General features: G+C 37.4%; 1 protein-coding gene across 1 annotated transcript in view; it reads right to left on the reverse strand.

Moving 5' to 3' along the window:
* Positions 1-4,832: 4,832 nt before the first annotated feature.
* The window catches only part of CCDC172 (coiled-coil domain containing 172), a 70,986-nt gene continuing 55,444 nt past the window's right edge, over positions 4,833-20,374 (reverse strand). The window contains exons 7-8 of the mRNA XM_062215192.1: positions 13,251-13,338; positions 4,833-5,042 (exon numbers count right to left, since the gene is read on the reverse strand). Of these exons, the coding sequence (XP_062071176.1) occupies positions 4,833-5,042; positions 13,251-13,338 (298 nt within the window). The remainder of the gene's footprint in view (positions 5,043-13,250; positions 13,339-20,374) is intronic.

Genomic DNA, 20,374 nt, shown 5'->3' on the forward strand with positions numbered 1-20,374 from the left:
AAATATAATTACTGTTGCTAAACAACAGATTCTGGGATGAGGGGATTATCCTGGATTAATCCAGACAGGCTCAAGAATCATAAGGGTCCTTGCCAGTGGAAGAGGCAGGCAGAAGAACCAGGGAAATGTAACTTTGAAGATGGAGGGACAGGGGACTCATATTAGAGAGTGCAAGCAGCCTCCGGACACTGGAAAAGCCAAGAACTTAGATTGTCTTCCAGAGCTCCAGAAGTAAAGTGGCCCTGATTACACCTGGATTTTAGTCCAGTGAGATTTCTGACTTCCAGACTGTAATACCCATATATTGTTTTGAGTCACTGAAGCTATGTTAATTTGTCACAGAACCAACAAGAGACTAAACTTACTGTCTTATCTTATTCCTTAAAAAAAAGTCAAAAGATCCTTACTTAAGTGTTCAAATAAATAATAATAAATAAAATAAATAAATAAAAATAAAATTACAGGGGCCAGCACTGTGGCGCAGCAGGTTAAAGCCCCAGTCTGCAGTGCTGCATATGGGCGCCAGTTCGAGTTTCGGTTCCTCCTCTTCCGATCTAGCTCTCTGCTATGTATGGCCTGGAAAAGCAGTAGAAGTTGTGGCCGGCGCTGTGGCTTAACAGGCTAATCCTCCGCCTTGCGGCGCCGGCACACCAGATTCTAGTCCCGGTTGGGGCGCCGGATTCTATCCTGGTTGCCCCTCTTCCAGGCCAGCTCTCTGCTATGCCCCAGGAAGGCAGTGGAGAATGGCCCAAGTCCTTGGGCCCTGCACCCGCATGGGAGACCGGAAGTACCTGGCTCCTGGCTTCGGATCAGCACAATGCGCCGGCCGCAGCGGCCATTGGAGGGTGAACCAATGGCAAAAAGGAAGACCTTTCTCTCTCTCTCTCTCTCACTCACTATCCACTCTGCCTGTCAAAAAAAAAAAAAAAAAAAAAAAAAAAAGCAGTAGTTAACCCAAGTTCTTGGGCCCCTGGACCTGGAGGAATCTCCTGACTCCTGGCTTCGGATTGGCACAGCTCTGACAGTTGCAACCAGCTGGGGGTTGAACCAGCGGATGGAAGATCTTTCTCTCCCTCTCTCTCTGCCTCTGCCTCTCTGTAACTCTGCCTTTCAAATAAATAAAATAAATCTTAGAAGAAAATATTCAGTTTTCTACTGTTTCAAATAAGTATATTCCCAGTTAAACCTAATTCCTGAAGATTTATGAAAAGGCAAATCAGAACTGAACTAAACATTGATATAACCATTCAGTACATCATCATCATTACAAAATACAGTATTTATTTTAGCTAAGTGTGCCTATTTCCACACTTGCAAAATAGAGTTAACCAAACTACCTTTCCTAAGGTAAACTTCTCTCACTGATCTCTGTGTGTGAATTAATTATTTAACTCTGGTAGTCTGTCATCAGCCACTCCTAGCTGCTGCTTCTGTTCACTTACAGAGATGCTCCCAGGCCAGTGACTGTCTCCCTTTTAACATTCTCAAGGAGCTACTAGGAATGGCAAACGGCAACTGACTGCACTGAGTGCAAATCTGAGTTTGAAAGGAAAAAATCACTAGAACAAGCACTTGAGAAAGAAATGAAGGCAGCCCCCTAATCTTCAAAGTTGTTAATTTGGTTACTTAAATCTTTGAGCATACTTCCCCACACCAAGGGCATTAGAAATAACTAGTTTCTAGGCCAGTCTAGAAAACCTAATCAATCCTTTCAGTCTATGAAGTTAATCATATGTGCAGTCTTCCACACTTAGCACCTGCTATACAGTTTTATGGCAAACATAAAGATAAATAAATGAAAAGTCTGGCCCTCATTATATCATTTCCAATGTACAATCAGAAAAAGTTCTGTGGGGCACAGAGGGCATGCTCAGCTTGTCTGGTGGTACTGGGACATGCTTGGTAGAAGGAACACGTGTGTAAAATAGCAAAGGAACCAATATTTCCATTCCAACTACTTCCACACTTGATTGGAAGGAGTAACCAATGGCCTTCATTCGGAAAAAGAACGTTTTCACATCCCTGGTGCATAGAAAACTGCTCTCTGCAACTGTGAAACTGTGCAACTGTGAAACCGCTGCATTTCTAAATCCATGCAAAATCAGCCCCCAGGTACTCTGGGTTAAGAAATACAGCTTTATTAGAGAGGAGTGAGTTAAGGCAGTCCTGGATCCAGGTCTACTTTGAAAGTGACAGTGTGTTATCTTGGCAATTTACTTATCTTTGCAGTGTCTGTTTCCTTGGCTATAAAATTCATTAATATTCTTATCTTTTAGGTTAATGATGAAGATCAGAGTTGATTTATTTAAAGCCAGATCACGAGAGGTCAGGGATAAAATTCTGAAATTAGGCTCTCTAACACACACTCTCTGTGTGTCTTTCTAAAGTAATTCAAAAAGTCTGTGGGGTTCTGTCTCTCTCTCTCTCACTGTCCACTCTGCCTGTCAAAAAAAAAAAAAAAAGTCTGTGGGGGGCAAGTGAGCATTTGGTGCAGTGGTTAGGGTAACTGCATTCTTCTTCGTTGGAGTGCCTGGGTTCGAGTCCTGGCTTTGTTTCTGACTTTAGCTTCCTGTTGGTGTGTACCCTGAGAGGCAGCAGGTGATGACTCAAGTGGTTGAGTCTCTGTCACTCATGGGGGAGATCTGGATGGAATTCTAGCATCTTGGCTTTGGCCTGGTCCATCCCCAGGTGTTGTAAGCATTTGGGGGAGTGAACCAAATGATGAAAGATCTTTCTCTTTCTTTCTCTCTGTCTCTCTGCTTTTCAAATAAATAAAAACATAGAATAAATTAAAAGTTTGCTTCAGTACAATAAATTCTGAAAGTTTTTATTTTCCACAAACTTCTTGAAAATTTTCCATATGCATGGATTTGAAACTTTTTTGCATCAACATAAACTTGTATTTTAATTCCATTTTTTCCACACAAGTTTTTGAAGTATCCTCATAAATAAATATATATGCATACATGTATACATGTTTGATTAGTGTTCATGGGCTCAGGAAACATATGGAACTTGAGAATCATTGTCAAGTTTAACTGACACCATTCAGTAAAATAAAGCAAACTTTTTAATTTGAGAGGCAAAGATATGAGAGCTCTCATCCACTGGCTCATGCCCCAAATGCCTGCAACACCCAGGGTTGGACCAGGCATACACTGGGAGCCAGGAACTCAATCCAGGACTCCTACGTGGGTGGCAGGAATCAACTACTTGAGCCATTGCCTGCTGCCTCCCAGGGTATGCATTAGCAGGTAGCTGGAATTGGGAACAGAGCCAGGGCTTGAACCCAGGCACTCCTATATCAGATGTGGGCATCCCAAACAGCATCTCAACCACTAGTCCAAATGACCACACTGAGTTGAGAATTAAAAAAGAAGAAGTTTTAAAGAAAACAAATATCTAGTGATAAAGCTGACTGGTAGCAATCATCAGATTCTAAGTAACGTGACTTCACTATATTGATATGCCCGTAATTCATGAGTGAATCTGAAAACTAAAGACAAGCACTTAAAAGGAGACTGAAAACTTGTTAATTACATTTTAATTTTAAAAATAAGGGGGGAAATGCATTGATTAAATCAACTAAGGTTGGAGAAGTAGAAACAGTGTTGTGACATAACTAAAATGTCACTTTTAGGTTATTTAGACTACGTTTTCTCTATTGGTTATGTGATACTAATTTTTTTCTTGGTATGCAAAAGCTGTTTTCAGTGATTTTTCTCATCTCTTTAAAAATGTGATAAAAGTCTGAAACTTAGTTATCAAACATATACTTGAAATTATATGAGTATATGTTTCAGCAATTAAAATTTTATATAAAGAGATTTAAAATGTATATTTACAGAAAAAAAGGAAAGGATAGGAAAGGAAAAAGGAGGGAGAGAGGAAAAGAGAGAGAGGGACAGAGGAGGAAGGTAGGTTGGTCTTCCCCAAACTTGAGTACCAAAAAAATCCACATATTTGTTAAATCTTGTTCAATGTGGTACCAGACAAATCCAGCAGATGGCACTCATATTTTTCTAAATATGGTGCTGAATTAAAAGCAGGATTGCTTAAGCTTTGTACTCTCATTTCAGACCAGAAAGACTGAATAAATCATAGAAGGAAACCCATTTCACAATTTTCTATTACCATGGAGAAATAAAGCTCTTAAAGTACTCTAATGCACATTCATAGCTTGCAAGCGGAGTACAATTTTCACTTCCTATTCTAGCAGCTGGTGGAAAGTAAATGTTCATAACCATTATCTGCCAATCAACAGCTTGATAATAGAAAGCCATAGTGACCACTGAGAGACCTACAAACTCTTCACTTGATGGGATGTGGGATCATTATTTTCTTCTACTTTATTTGGATGCTTTTATTGGTTTTTCTACATACATAGATTCTGAAATTAGCAAAGATAACCTCTACCAATTTTTCAGCCAGGTAAACAGAGGCTCAGAAAAGTGAGGAATGAGATCAATTAACCCAATCAAGAAAGACAATCAACAATAAATTAATCAGTTTCTTTAAAAAATCAATAATTTATACTTAACACCTTGATTAAGATGGCTTAACTATACACAAGCTAATTCAAGCCATATTCCAACACTTTGTATATCGCAGACAGTAGTCCAGCTTTGAGGGAAAAGCAGTGTGTGATACAAAGAAGACTTGTGCTCTCATGGAACCTGTATTTTAATGGTGGCAAATAAAGAAGAAAAATAAACAAGAAAGATGTCAGGAAGCATGAGAAGCATGAAGAGAATTCAACTAGGGTGTGAGATAGTGGGACTGTGTGACTTCTTTAGACTGTTTAACAAACACTTCCCTGAGGAGGTGACATTTCACTTGAGTGACACAAGCCATGGAGAACCCAGTGGGAGGAGCACCTCGGCAGAGGGCACACAGCTCATGAGACGATCTGAAGACCAGGATAAGTTAGGCATTTTGGAGGCAAGAAGGTAGGCCTGTGGGGCAGAAGAGGAGTGTGCAAGGAGAAGAATGAGTGGCATGAGTTCTGAGAGACAGATGGGAGACAGCACAGGTGAATGAAGCTAGAAAGAACGGAACAGGAGGGCAAGATTCAGGTTAATCAGAGATTCTCCTACATGTTTCTCTTTCTGGGAGTTCCTATTAGACCATATTTCTGTATTAGTGAGAACCGAAGAATGAAAATAACTCTTACAATTTGATATTTTAAGCAGGTCCCAGCCCTTGAGCCAGCACCTTAAAAACGAATGACCACAGGATGGCACTGGAAAAATACACCTGTAGAACGTAAAGTGCGATGATGAGGTTCTACATTCAAGAAATGCCAAGAAGATGCATTTTCAATAATACTTGAGTCTGTTTTGTTCTGATTTGCCCCTTTCTTCTTGAGGAGTGTAGAAGGACATTCTTAGCTAATGAAAGATTTATATTCACTGATTCTGATTAATCAATGCTTTCTGGGGACCAAAGGGTGATTTAAATAATTCTCAGATTTATCTTCTCATACTTATCGGTTGTGTAAGATTTTAGCATAGAAAAATTCTAAAAAGCAGTATTTTTTTGTATTTATTTGACAGAGTTAGACAGTGAGAGAGAGAGACAGAGAGAAAGGTCTTCCGTTGGTTTACTCCCCAAATGGCCACTACGGCTGGAGCTACACCGATCCAAAGCCAGGAGCCAGGTGCCTCCTTCCCCCTGGTTTCCCACGTGGGTGCAGGGGCCCAAGCACTTGGGCCATCCTCCACTGTCTTCCGGGACAACAGCAGAGAGCTAGACTGGAAGAGGAATAACTGGGACTAGAACCTGGTGCCCATATGGGATGCCGGTGCCACAGGCAGAGGATTAACCTAGTGAGCCACAGTGCAGGCCCCAAAAACAGTATTTTTTTTTAAAACTTTTATTTAATGAACATAAATTTCCAAAGTACAGCTTATGGATTACAATGGCTTCTCCCCCACACAACTTCCCTCCCACCCGCAGCCCTCCCCTTTCCTGCTCCCTCTCCCCTTCCATTCACATCAAGATTCATTTTCATTTCTCTTATATACAGAAGATCAGTTTAGCATATATTAAGTAAAGATTTCAACAGTTTGCACCCACATAGAAACACAAAGTGAAAAATACTGTTTGAGCACTAGTTATAGCATTAAATCACAATGCACAGCTCATTAAGGACAGAGATCCTACATGAGGAGTAAGTGCACAGTGACTCCTGTTGTTGACTTAACAATCTGACACTCTTGTTTATGGCATCAGTAATCGCCCTAGGCTGCAGTCATGAGTTGCCAAGGCTATGGAAGCCTTTTGAGTTCACCGACTCTGATCATATTTGGACAAGGTCATAGTCAAAGTGGAAGTTCTCTCCTCCCTTCAGAGAAAGGTACCTCCTTCTTTGATGACCCGTTCTTTCCACTGGGATCTCACTTGCGGAGATCTTTCATTTAGGTCATTTTTTTTTTTCTTGACAGAGTGTCTTGGCCAAAAGCAGTATTTTTAAGGTACATAAAACTGAAGCCCAAACAAATCATCTGTAAATAGAGGCCCACTGCTCTCTGTGACCTCGCACAAATTAGATCATCAATCCAAACCTCAGTTCCTTCTGCAAAAACTGGGCTATATGCTAGGTCTCCATAGACTCAACAAAGAGCTTTGATGTTATTGGATAAAACTGCTTTTATAAATATAACGTTGGTATTTTACTTGGTACCAGATTTTAGCACAAAATTTTAATTGGCACCAGACTTTATAGTTGACCCTGCACTGACCTTTTAACTACCCCTATGTCACCCAGTTCCAATCAGGAGCTTCTTTGTCAAAGTCCACAGAAACTCCTTCAACAACCACATTACTTAATGATGACTTGAATTTGCAAATACTTTCTCTAGTAATCACAAAGTCACATTCAGGAATATTCATTAGTAATTATATTTGCATCTATTAGACATAGATTAAGAGGATTTTATTTTAACAAGATTTTATTTACCAACTAATTAGAATAATTTACTATAAGTATAAAAATAATTAATTTAGAATTATTAGAGTAGTGTAACTCTTCTGCTTGTAAGAAAAAAAATAAAATCATCTTCTCTCTAAGGGCCTTGTTCGCAACAGATATTTGTATCAGTCATTGTTATTAATTCCACATTTTTATTTACTCTCTTTTTTCCATTCAAATTCTGGTATGGTTGATTTCATACCGTCTTTTACAAGATAACTTCGTCACGTATCAGAAGGAGTGGTTTTAACAGCATTCAGTTCTGACAGCCTTGCTTTGATGCCCTCCCAGCAGCAGCAAGGAGAGCACTACCACCAGTTGTGGCTCTCTTGGTCATGCTCTCTTTCTTCCTCTGATTAAAGCAAATAAGAACAACAAGCACTACCCTGCAAAATTAGTCCTCCTGTTTGGTAAATGTGACCTTCCAAACAATGAGTAACAAACAAACAGAATCTTGATTCTCCCTTACTGAGCAGGACAAAGTTCTTACATTATTTCCTTCATGTATCAGTCAATACTGTCTCAATATTACTCTTTTGTCAAAATGCATGAAAATCAATAAGAAAATAAAGCTTCTTCATTGATATAATGATTTGAAATCATCACACCAAGACAATTACCTACTTAACCTGAAAATATAATGTTTAGAAAGCACAAATTCAACTACCATTCACTCATGTCTCAAATAATTTCATAGATAACTTCATCCTTACCATTCTTCATTAAAAAAAAAAAAAGTTGCCTTAAGATAAAAGGGCCACAAAAACTCCAAGACTTAATCCTTGCTTCAGCTAATGACAAAATTTTTTTTTCATTTTAGTTCATATCCTAAAAAAATTTCCTTGACAGAAAATGTTCTGAACTAGATTCTGAGAGGTAAATGTATTAGGTTATTTTAATGACTAAGGGGAGAAGGGGCGGGGTCAAAAAAGAAAAAGAAAAGTTTTCCTAAAATACATCAATTTTAAATATTAAAATAATTTTTAGTAAATTGAACAACTTTAAATTTCAAAATTTATGCTATAAAAATATTAGAACAACAGAACACCTTACCCTGGTACAACTAGGATTAAAATCATCTCATATTTATTTCTAATCATGTCACTGTATTGCTACTGTTTTCTGGACTGAAAATAAATGATTTATTCACAGTAGTGTGACACAATTATGTATGATTGATTGGTATGAAATAGAAAGGGACTTTGTCCTCAGCCAAAGCTGGGAACTGGGCCTGTCCTGTGTACACTGTCTGTCCATCTGCAGCTAGCCAGCTGAATGACTGCTTGCCCTTTTGGTAAGAGACTCAAAAGATTTTTCTCAGCACAATTCCCACTCTACAGTAAATTACCAATCCCAATTGATTCTGTTCTTTTTAGATTCCATTCAAAATAATACAATGACCTCCACCTTACCAGACTTTTCACAATCTCATCATGATTTTTAAATTCCAAGAAGAAACAAGCAGGCAGGCAAAATGCTCCTTGGCTCATATTTTTTAAAATAGGAGAAAACACTACTGTTGACAAAACAATGATAGTGTAAGACATCTTCCTGATTGTTCATACCTTAAAGCTGTTTCTTTGCTTTGCTTTTTCTTCCCATTTCAATAATTAGGCCAAGAAAAGAAGAAAGGAATTTCTAGCCCAGTGGTCATGCTCCACATCCTGTAATTTTACTGTTGTTTTCTTCCTAGCCAAATAGCTCCATTAATCAGCAGGAAAAAAATATGTAGCAACTATCTATCTATACATTCTAATATTATCCCCAATGCAGAACTGAAAATTGAAGTTGCTTGTGGAAGAACTATTTTGACATGGCAGGAACTTCAGAGCAGTATCAGTGTTACTTTGGGTTAGTTTGCACTTTGGTTATAACTAAGTATATGGCAAATTTTATGAATTTACTTAATGAATGGGCATTCATTTGAAAACTGCCTTTCTACACAAAGTCTCGCTTCCAGCGTAATTAAATTCAGCCTGAGCCATATTTTTACTCAGATAATTTCAGTTAATTTTCCTACACAAGAGTTTTATGACTTACTAATTCTTTAAAAAACTAAAAACAGACCTACTCCACTGCTGCTATTTTATATTGATGGCGCAGTTTAGCTTTGTGCACTGATTTCTATTGATCGTTGTATTTTCTTTGCTTCAGAGAACTTGTTCTTTTGATTACATTGATTCAAAAAGTTCCAGTTATTTTGATTGACGTCACATGGGCAGTGCTTTGTATTATTCTGTCACCTGGTGCTAAAATCATTATTCATTTGCATATATAAAATTAGTTTAAATATTAAAGGATGCATTTCAAGTATTTATTAAAATATTGAGCTCAGTCTTTTCTCAAATTTAATTCACATGAAGTCTTATTCTAGTATTGAATATTTAACCTAGATTTTTATATAACAGACATGTGAAAGAACAGTGTATCAATAATATAGTATTCTGAATATGTATTCTGCATATATGCCATTGTGTGCTAGCTATATAAATAGGTGGCAGATCTCTAGTTCATATCAATATTTTAGTTATAATAATGAACAAAAATTATTGGTAAGTGAAAACCCATGCTGCATATTAACAATATGATATACACATAGTAGTAGATATTTACAAAAATTAGAATGTGGGTTGGCAAATGGACTAAAATAAGACAACTGAAGTTGTGATGAATCGCAGTAACAATTTCCCACCCCTTGCATATAAAATAGGTTGTAATTCCCTGGAACCATTAATTTTTTTTTCTTAAGCAAAAATAATTTATTATTAATTTAAATATTTAAAAATAAAAATAGAAATCAGCTCTGAAATGATTTAATCAGAAATTAGTTTTCTGCACATCTCAAAGGACAGTGTTTTAAGTTAGCTAATTTTTTTAAAAGTAAGCGTATAGAACATATACACAAAAGTGTGTCAAAGTAAGAATTGCTGTGAAATTAGACCTAAGCACTTTATCTTAATGTCAGTAGATACAAGACATTTGTAAAAATGTCATATTTGACAGTAAATTAGTTCAACTCCAACTACAAAAGAGAACACGTTTCTAACATTAGCACTCAGTACTTTAAAATGTTCTTCCCAAGTAAGTTTTTCCCCCATCCCACCTATTCCAATTTAAGGTTATTAAAATATTTATTTATTTATTTGAAATGCAGACTTATGGGGGAAGGAAAGAGACAAAGAGATATTGTCTCTTTGCTGGGTAACTCCCCAAATGTCTGCAACGGCTGGGGCTGGGCCCAGCTAAACCAAAGCCAGAAGCCAGGCTTCTTCCAGGTCTCCCATGTGGCTAATCACTCAGACCATTCTCTGCTGCTTTCTCAGACACATTAGCAGGGAACTGGATGAGAAGCAGACCGGCCTGAACACAAATGGGCACCCATATAGGATGCTGGCATCACAGGCAGCAGCTTTACCCACTACGCCACAATAGCAAAGCCTAAGGTCTTTTTTAATAGTTTCAACACACTTTTAAACACTGGTGAAAATATACTTTTCTGCCTAGTCAGGAGTGGTACCAGCAGAAAGACAAGGGACATTAAAAATTTGGTGGTACTATCATGTTGGATCCAATCATGAGTCCCCTGTTTTGAGTCACAATGTTCAGGCCACAAGCAATGATCAGTTCTGGTAGCCATAAGGAGATTATCTTTTTTTTTAAAGTTATTTATTTATTTATTTATTTATTAGTTTTTATTATTTTTTATTTTTATTTATTTATATGACAGGTAGAGTTATAGACAGTGAGAGAGAGAGACAGAGAAAGGTCTTCCTTCCGTTGGTTTACTCCCCAAATGGCCACTACAGCTGGCGCTGCGCCAATCCGAAGCCAGGAACCAGGTGCTTCCTCCTGGTTTCCCATGCAGATGCAGGGCCCAAGCACTTGGGCCATCCTCTGCTGCCCTCCTGGGCCACAGCAGAGACCTGGATTGGAAGAGGAGCAACCAGGACTAGAAACCAGTGCCCACATGGGATGCTGGCGCCGCAGGCAGAGGATTAACCAAGTGAACCACAGCGCTGGCCCTGGAGATGATGTACTTCTGCAAGCGGATAATTTATTTTATTTTAACCAACACTGGCACTAGGAAGAAAAGCAACAGGCAAAGAGTGCTAGAAAACAGCTGCAGCTGCCTTAGACCTTACAGACGCCACAGAAAATGGAGAAAACTGGCTTTTGCAGATGAAGAGCCTCAGAGGAACTTATCAACACATATTTTATGTTTAATGAAGGATTAGAATGAAACTAAGCACCACTGCTGGTGGAAACAGCTCCAACAAAATTAGGTCAATAATCTGAGTGTTTTTTCCTACGTATGTTCAACTAGACCCAAGGTAAGCTACAACAAAGAATGAAAACTACAGATGAGAAAACACAGATAAGCTTCAGGGTCAGGGAAATCCAATAAGCCTGGGAACACAAAATCTATTTCTCCTTTATCTTCCTTTAGAAACAAAATCATATACAAGAACCCATAAAGTTCTGGTGAGGAACAAGACAAAAATTATTTTAATAAACTAGTAAATTAATTCTATATATTAACAACTTTGAGCATTCTAGAACTCAAGTTTTTCCCAAGAATCCTTTATAATGGGTGCCAACCATGTATCTATTACAAGATTTGATTCTATAATGCTTTCATCCAAATTCAGGTGACTGATTCTCTAAGTTATTCATCTTCCTGAAGACCTTTCTGTGTCAATGTCTGAAAAAAAATAATTATTTATAAGGAAAACTAAATTCTAATATAGGAATTATATAAAATTTACCTAAATACAGCACAATAACTCTAAACATCTCTTTTTTTCTAAATATTTGTTTATTTTCATCTATTTGAAAGGCAGAGTGCCAGAAAGGTAGAGAAAGGGAGGGAGAAGAAAGGAGGGAGAGAAAAGGAGGGAGACAAAGGGCGAGATCTTACATCAGCTATTTCACTCCCCAGATGCTTGTAAGTCAGGGCTGGGTCAGGCTGAAGCCAGGAGCCAGGAACTCCATCTGAGTCTTCTGCCTTGGTAGGGGCCCAAGCATTTGAGCCATCACCTGCTGCCTCCTAGGATGCATTAGCAGCATGCCAGATTGGAAGCGGAGTAACTGAGACTTGAACCAGCACTTTGATATGGTATGCAGGCATAGCAAGAGATGGTTTAACCTACTGTGCCACAATGCCCACACCTAAACTCAAATGAATTATAGTTTCAAAAGTTTTCATAGACAATACAAATCCAAACATAACCTATTTGAACATATTTGAACAAGAAAATGTTTACAGGAAATAAACACGAAGCAAAATTTAGAATATCAAATTAAAATTATATTTTATCATACTTGAAAGCTATGTATGTCCTCTGTTAACACAGAGCATGGCAAACACTATGTTCATTTTATCAATAACCAAATAGTCGGAAGCAAATAAAGTCTCCAACACAATGTGAAAATAAGTGTTCAATAATTGAATCCAAAGTTTTTGACATCATAGAAATCTGCACTAGGACTGGCACTGTGGCATAGCAGGTAAAGCCACTGCCTACAATGCCACCATCCCACATGGCCATCGATTCAAGTCCTGGCTGCTCCACTTCCAACCCAGCTCCCTGCTGATACTCCTGGGAAAGCAGCAGAGGATGGTCTAAGTCCCTGGGCCCCTGCACTCACGTGGGAGTCCCAGAAAAAGCTCTTGGCTCCTGGCTTTGGATCACTCCAGCAGCAGCACTGCAGCCATTTGGAGAGTGAATCAGCGGATGGAAGACCTCTCTCTCTCTCTCTCTCTCTCTCCCTCTCCCTCTCCCTCTCTCTGCTTCTGCCTCTCTGTAACTGTCTTTCTAATAAATAAATAAATCTTTTTAAAAAAACCATATGTAAAAAATATAAATCTCCACTGACAAAGTTTTTAAGATCAAATATAATAAAAGTATAATTTATGCCTATCAAAAACAAAAAGCTTTTAAGCATTATGGTAGTTAAACTCCTTTAGTGCATTAATCCTCTAATAGTAGCTTCAGTCAAGGAAATGTGAGGTCAGATTTGATTTTTTTTCAACTTAGTTTGAAACTGTACATATTCTTTATGATTGTAACTTGCTTTATGTAGAACATTAATTATCAGGAACTAAAAACACTTCATGGAATTATATTTTGACCTAAGGTTTTTTTTTTCAGTTACATTTTTGTTTTTTCTGCAGAGGAGCAAAATACCAATATAAGAATATGTACATCAACAAAACCATTCTTATCAGTAGGCAAAATAATGCTTAATAGAAGTTAAACAGTCAATGATAGCTTACCAACTCCAAAAATTCTATTTCTGTTTGGAGAGCTTCATAAACACTTTCCAAGTCATCTTCCTTATAAAGTTCTAATTCCTTTTTAAGTCTGTTTTAAAAGAAAATGTGCCCTATTAGTTCAATAGTAAATTGTTTTATATGTATTTTTTATTACACAAAGAATGGCTGCTTATAGTTTCCATAATCAGAATTCAAGGTAAAACTAAACTTGGAAATTTTAATTCTCTGTAACACCATAAGGCTCACATAAAATTTGGGGGAAAAACCATTTATAAGAAAAATAAATTAGGGAAGGGCATTTGGTACCATGGTTAGGATGCTGCTTAAGAAACCTGTATTCCATATTGGAGTCCCTAGGTTCAAGTCTGAGCTCTGCTCCCAATTTAAAGTCCCATTCATGCTGCACCCATGGTGGAAGCAGATGAGGACTCAAGGGCTTGAATTGCCCAGCTGTGTGGGAGATGTGACTTGAGGTCCTGGTTCCTGGTTTTGGTTTGGTATAGACCCAGTTGTTGTGGCCATCTGAGGAGTGAACCAGCATATATGAGATCTCTGTCTTTCTCTCTCTCTCCCTCTCTTTCTCTTCCTCTAAAATAAATGTTTTTTTTTAAATAAAAAACATTTTTAAAGGAAAAAAAAGAATATTGAATAGAAAATAAGCATTTTATATTTTAACAACTAAAGAAGCACTGCTGTTTAATAGGAAAAATATAGCACTATATCTGAAGACCTCTATTTTAGTTCTGGCCATTAATAAACTTAACACGCTGAAATTATTCAGTTTCTCTGAACCTCAGCTGAAAACTTTTAAGTATGGAAAGAAAATGATTTCTGTGATTATTTCTTGCTCTAATACTACATGACAAGTTTATAATGAATATATAATTAAAATGTATTTTAATCTGAGACTGAGAAAACAACATCAATGTTCCTTTTACCCAATTATCTTTAGTCCTTTAAATATTCAGATGTTTAAGTCATTTTATGTTTGTAATTAATGTGAAAAGTTTTTTATTGTAGCGTTTTGTTTAACATTTATTCCAAAAATAAAATTACAAATAAAATCTAAGAGCTGTGGCTGGAGACTGAAACCAGGAATCTGGGTGTTCGAAGCTGCCCCCGAGGGCAGAGAGTAAGAGCAGCTCTAGCTCACAAATCTAAGCAACTCTTGGGCCAGCAACATGGTGAAAAGCATAGAACAACTTGAACCTTTGCTGAACCACAACACTCAAGGGGAAACTGAAGGGATCCTAGACCAGCAGTATTCCCTAGATACAAGCCAAAGCAAAATAAGAGCCTCTCCAAAGGAAACTTTAAAAAAATTAGACCAACAGGTCTCCCACAGATTGAAAACAAATAATGAGCATACAATAAAAAAATCACTAACCACCTAACAAAGCCACTATGAGTAAAAGTCAGCAACAACAGGAGGTACCACATAATATCTATCACATATGAATAACTAAAAACCCTTCAGATAAAGAGAACACCATTGGAAAGGTGCACTAAACAAACAAAAAACTAAGTTTTTAACAGACATTCATAAAAAGATATTTAATGGCTAATAAAAATAGGAATTGGTGCTCAAGCTTCATTAATGATCAGAGAAATACAATGGAAAATACAATAAAATATTCCTAAATATCCACCAGAAAAGCTAAAACGAAAAATAGGCAATAGTAAGTGCTGACAAGGGTATGAAGAAACTAGAACTTTCAAAACTGACACAAAATGATACTTTCCATTCTGTTTAACCGGTGTACATATTTAAAATAGATTTCTAATGGAAATTATATAATTGTGTCTTACTCCTTTATCTAACATGATAATTTCTTTTAGTGGGCAAGTCCATATGTTTTATATTTAGTATGGTTATATGGCTGGATTAAAATATAGCACTTATCTAATTGTCTTCAATTTGTTCCATCTGCTCCTTCCTTTTTGTTTTCTGCTTCCATTTGGATTAATATTTTCTCATTACTGTATTTTTATATTCCCATTATTTATAGCTATTTTTAAAATTTCATAGAGCTTGGACTGCTGTTATGGCACAGAATCAAGCTGCCGCTTGCAACGCCTGCATGCTGTATCAGAGTGCTAGTTTGAGTGTTGGCTGCTCTGCTTCTGATCCTGCTCCCTGCTAATACACCTGGGAAGGCAGTGGAAGATAGCCCAAGAACTTGGAACCCTTCCACCTCTGTGGGAGACCCAGATGGAGTTCCTGGCTCCTAGCTTCTCCCTGGATGAGACCTGAGTGTTGGGAACATTTCAGGAGAGAACCAATGGACAGAAGATCTCTGTCTCTCCCTCTCTCTGTGTTGCTCTTTCAAAAAATAATCCCCTTTTTTAAAAAGCTCAATATGTACCTTCAGTGTATTACTGTGTACTCTCAACTAGTAAAATACAGCTGCACTTACATAAGAACCTTACAACAGTACATTTCCAATTCCACCTTTCCATTTTTTTCTATTATCATCATATATTTTCTTTTACATAAGCTATAAATCTAAAATGTTGATACTCTCTTTGCTTTAGTCATTTATCTTTTAGAGCAATTAAAAATGAAAAGGGGCTATTTATGCTTCCCTTCATCTTAACCCTTCCTGAAGGTTGTTTCTTTGTATAGCTCTGAGTTTCTATCTGACATCATATTACCTCTTCCTGAAAATTTTGCCATAGCTTGTATTTGTAGGACAATCTGTTGGCAAGCAATTAAATCAACATGTATTTTCTAAAAATATATTAATTTGCCTTCATTTCTGAAAGGTATTTTCACTGAGAGTTCTGAATTGGTAGCTCTTAATTGGATTAAGATGTTAGTCCCTTTTCTTCTGATTCTGATTCAGAATCTACTGTAATTCTTTGTTTTTTTAAGATGTTATTTGAAAGGAAAGTAATGGGGGGGGGGGGGAGCAGGGAGAGACACAAAGAGAAAGAGAGAGATATCCCACCTACTGGTTCTCTCCCAAGGAGGCTGCAACAGCAAGGTCTAGACCAGGCCAAAACCAGGAGCCAGAAACTCCATCTGGGTCTCCTATCTGGATTTCAGAAGCCTAAGAACTTTGGCCACCTTCTGCTGCCTTTCTAGATTCATTAGCAGGAAGCTGGATCAGGAGCAGAGCAGTTGGGATTTGAACTCCAGTATGGGATGCTGGCATCGCAAATGCCAGTAAGCCAGCCCCCAGTCCACCAAAATCCTCACTTTCCTTCCCTTGTATGAAATGTGTCTTCTTTCTTCACCTGCATCATGATTTCCCTTTTATCTTTTTTTTAATTCCATAAACTCTATAAATTGTTGGAATTTATAAGAATTCAGAAAGGTTGCTAGATGAATTTTTTTCTTTCTTTTCTTAAAAGATTTATATATTTATTTATTTGAGAGGCAGAGTTAGAGAGAGACAGAGAGAGAGAGAGAGAGGTTGAGAGAGAGAGAGAGAGAGGTCCTCCATCCACTGTTTCACTCTACAAGGGACCACAATGAATGGAACTGAGCTAATCTGAAGCCAGGAGCCAGAAGCTTTTTCTGGGTCTCTCCCATGGGTGCAGGGGCCCAAGCATTTGGGCAATTTTCCAATGATTTTCCAGGCCATTAACAGGGTGTTGGATTGGAAGTGGAGCAGCCAGGACATGAACTGGCACCCATATGTGATACTGGCACTGTAGGTGGAGGTTTAACCAATTATGCCACAGTGCCACGACCCCTCTTTTTAAGGGGTTCAAATACCATGTGTATAGATTTTTTATAGTACTTGGGACACTTTGAGATTTTTATATTTGTGAAGTAAAATATTTCTTTACTTCTATAAAGTTTTCTGCCATTATCTCTGACATACAGAACAGTATGTAAGAACCTCAAATGCAATATACTACATTTTAAAAGGCCAGACTTAAGAGGCTATACTGCATATCATTCCATTTATGTTACAAATTGGAAAGGGGAAGATTAGGAAAAGAAAATAAATTAGGGCCAGGAGTGGATTGCAGGCAATTCTTACAAAAGAGCAAGAGGATACATTCTGGCACAACTGAAGTAATCTATGTCATGATTGTGACAGAAGTTGCATGACTGAAATGTTTGCCAACTCGGAACTGTACACTAAAAAGGTGAATTTACTGTATGTAAATTATATTAACAAGACTGTCTTTTAAGAAAGGTAATAACAAGAGTCCAGTCGCTATGGCATAGTGGGTTAAGCCTCTGCCTCTAACACCCACATCCCACATGGACATCATTTCAATTCCTAACTGCCCTACTTCCCATCCAGTTCCCTGCTAATGCACCTAGGAAAGCAGTGGAAAATGGCCCAAGTGCTTTGGGCCCTTGTACCCACATGGGAGACCCAGAAGATCCTGGCTCCTGGCTTCACATCAGCCCAGCTCGGGCCGTTGCAGCCATTTGAGGAGTGAACCAGCAGATAGAAGATTCTCTCTCTCTTTCTCTCCCTTTATCTCTAACTCTGCCTTTCAAATAAAATAAATAAATCTAAACAACAACAAAAACATAAGAGTTCAGGTACTATAGGAATACAAGTCATCTAAATTTTTTAAAAAATCTGAAAATCAAATAAAATGACCAAAAAGCCATATAAGCTAACTAGCAAAGAAAAGGCATTACAAACTTGAAATTATATGTAGTAGTGAAGTAAACATCTAAATCCTGGGGAACCCACTCTGAAGCCTACACCAATGGGAGACAGGTAAGTAGCAATTATATGAAAGAGAGGATAAAGGAAAAGGAAGCCTAGATGGGATGAAACAGAGATTTAGTGACCCTAAAAAAGTGAAATTCTAGCCTTTGTAGAGAAAATACCGAGAACAGGTCTGAACGCTCAAGGAAGTTTTTAAAATTAATGGTTCTCATCTTTTGCATGGGAAAGGCCTTTTGGTTTTTGACTTAATAACTTTTGTTCTTCCTGGGTAATTAATTTACATTTGCTTCCTTCTTGTCTTTAAAGAAGTTTGTCTTCTAAATTGTCTATTTCTCAGCCAATAACCATAGCTGAAAGGGAGAAAAGTTTTCTTTCATTTTGTTACAGAAGATGTTTTTCAAAGAACTAGATTATGAACATATGAAGCAAAACACTTTAAGAGACCATAATGATCTCACAACTACATAAATTGGTCCATAGTATACAAAAATATAAGGAAAACTGTCAACTTCTTTTCTTGAAGCAAGTATAACATTGGTACCTAAATCCAATAAAGATATTACACAGTGGTAAAGATATTGTTTAAAATACCCAAATGTCCTATCAAAGTACCTAAGTCCATGTCCCAATTCCACTTCCAATCCAGCTTTTTGCTAAAATAGACCCTGGGAGATAGCAACTGATAACTCAAGTAGTTGGGTACCTGTCATCCTCATGGGAGACCTAAACTGAGTTTCCAACTCCCATCTGTGGCATGACCCAGTCCCAGCCATTGCAACCATTCGAGGAGTGAATCAGCTGATGGGAGCCCTCTCTGCCTGTCTCTCAAATCTCTCTCTCTCTCTCTCCATCTGTCTCTTTCCTCTCAAAAAGAAAAGGCAATTTTTAAAATATAGTGCCTATATACACATCTGTGAATACTGATGTAGAAATTAAAATATCAGCAAAAAGAATCCAGTATCACATTAAGTAACATATTGTGATCAATTTGGATTTATTCAAGGAATTATTGTCAGTTCCTATTGGAAATTCATTAATATAATTGACCAATACTAATATCTCCAAGGAAAAAAACAGTATTATTTATGATGGTTCTCAAGTAAGCACTTCATTTCCTGGTAAAACACAGTATTTTATACTTGGTGTTTCTGTGTGGGTGCAAACTGTTGAAAGCTTTACTTAATATATGCTAAATTGATCTTCTGTATATAAAGATAATTGAAAATGAATCTTGATGTGAATGGAAGGGGAGAGGGGTCGGGAGAGGGGAGGATTGCAGGTGGGAGGGAAGTCATGGCGGGGGGGAAAGCCATTATAATCCATAAGCTGTACTTTGGAAATTTATATTCATTAAATAAAAATTAAAAAAAAAAACCACTGTGGTCAATCTCCTTAAAGTTGGGATCTAGTAAGACCACTGTCTCTATTATTTTCTAATACCTTGTTAGAGGAACTAGCCACTTAAATCAGTCTATAGAAAATAACTAAGGGGCTGGCACTGTGGCTTAGTGGGTAAAGCCTGCAGTGTCAGCATCTCATATGGGCGTGGTTCAAATCCCAGCTGCTCCTCTTCGGATCTAGCTCTTTGCTGTGGCCTGGGAAAGAGTTCACAAAACATGAAAAGATGTTAAACCACACAGGTAGTTGAGGCAATGCAGGGCAATGCAGGATAAGACTATAAAATATCATGTATATAAGATTGGCAAAAGTTAATAAGTTTGAAAATTAATTTATTTTTGGAAATATAAATCAATTAAAATCGTATAATGTGTTAACAGAAATATAAATTGGTTTAATAACTTTGGAAAACTGTCATTATTTTATGAATTTCAACATTTACATGTCCAGGACTCAGCAATTTCAATAGGCATGTGTCTTAGAGAAATTCTTGTATATGTGTACCAGCTTAGAAACATCAGCACTTTTTGTGATAGAAAAAAACTTGGAAATGACCCAACTGTCCATTAAAAATAGAAAAAAGATAGTGGTATATTCACCAACATGGTTAAATTCAACAACGTTGAATTTAAAAGTCTCAGCACAACATCATTTTTACATAATTCAAAAGCAACCAAGAGACTGTTTGGCCATACATATATATTATAAATGGGTTATACATAAATACATGGCATAAATTTAAATACATGATATAATACAACAAATAAAACAAAATAAAACAAAATGAATCAAATAAGCATTATAGAAGGATTATAAGATGGTGGAATAGGTAGGGAGCTTACTGCTCTAGCCTAGGGGAAGATAATTAAAACAAAAAAAGGTAGAGAGTGCAATCTCAGAGTTAGGGAGAGAACTGTAGAGGAAATTCCATACAAATTAGAAGGACACTGGGGATCTACTTGGAGGGTGTGGATGCACACAACTCAGGACCCAGCAGCCAAGAGCCTCAGCACCAGCTTTGGAGAGTGAGGTGAGACCAAACTGCAGCAGCCCAAGACTCTGGCAATAAAGCTGTGG

Source organism: Lepus europaeus, chromosome 17 (genome assembly GCF_033115175.1).
Source record: "Lepus europaeus isolate LE1 chromosome 17, mLepTim1.pri, whole genome shotgun sequence".
Taxonomy (NCBI): domain Eukaryota; kingdom Metazoa; phylum Chordata; class Mammalia; order Lagomorpha; family Leporidae; genus Lepus; species Lepus europaeus.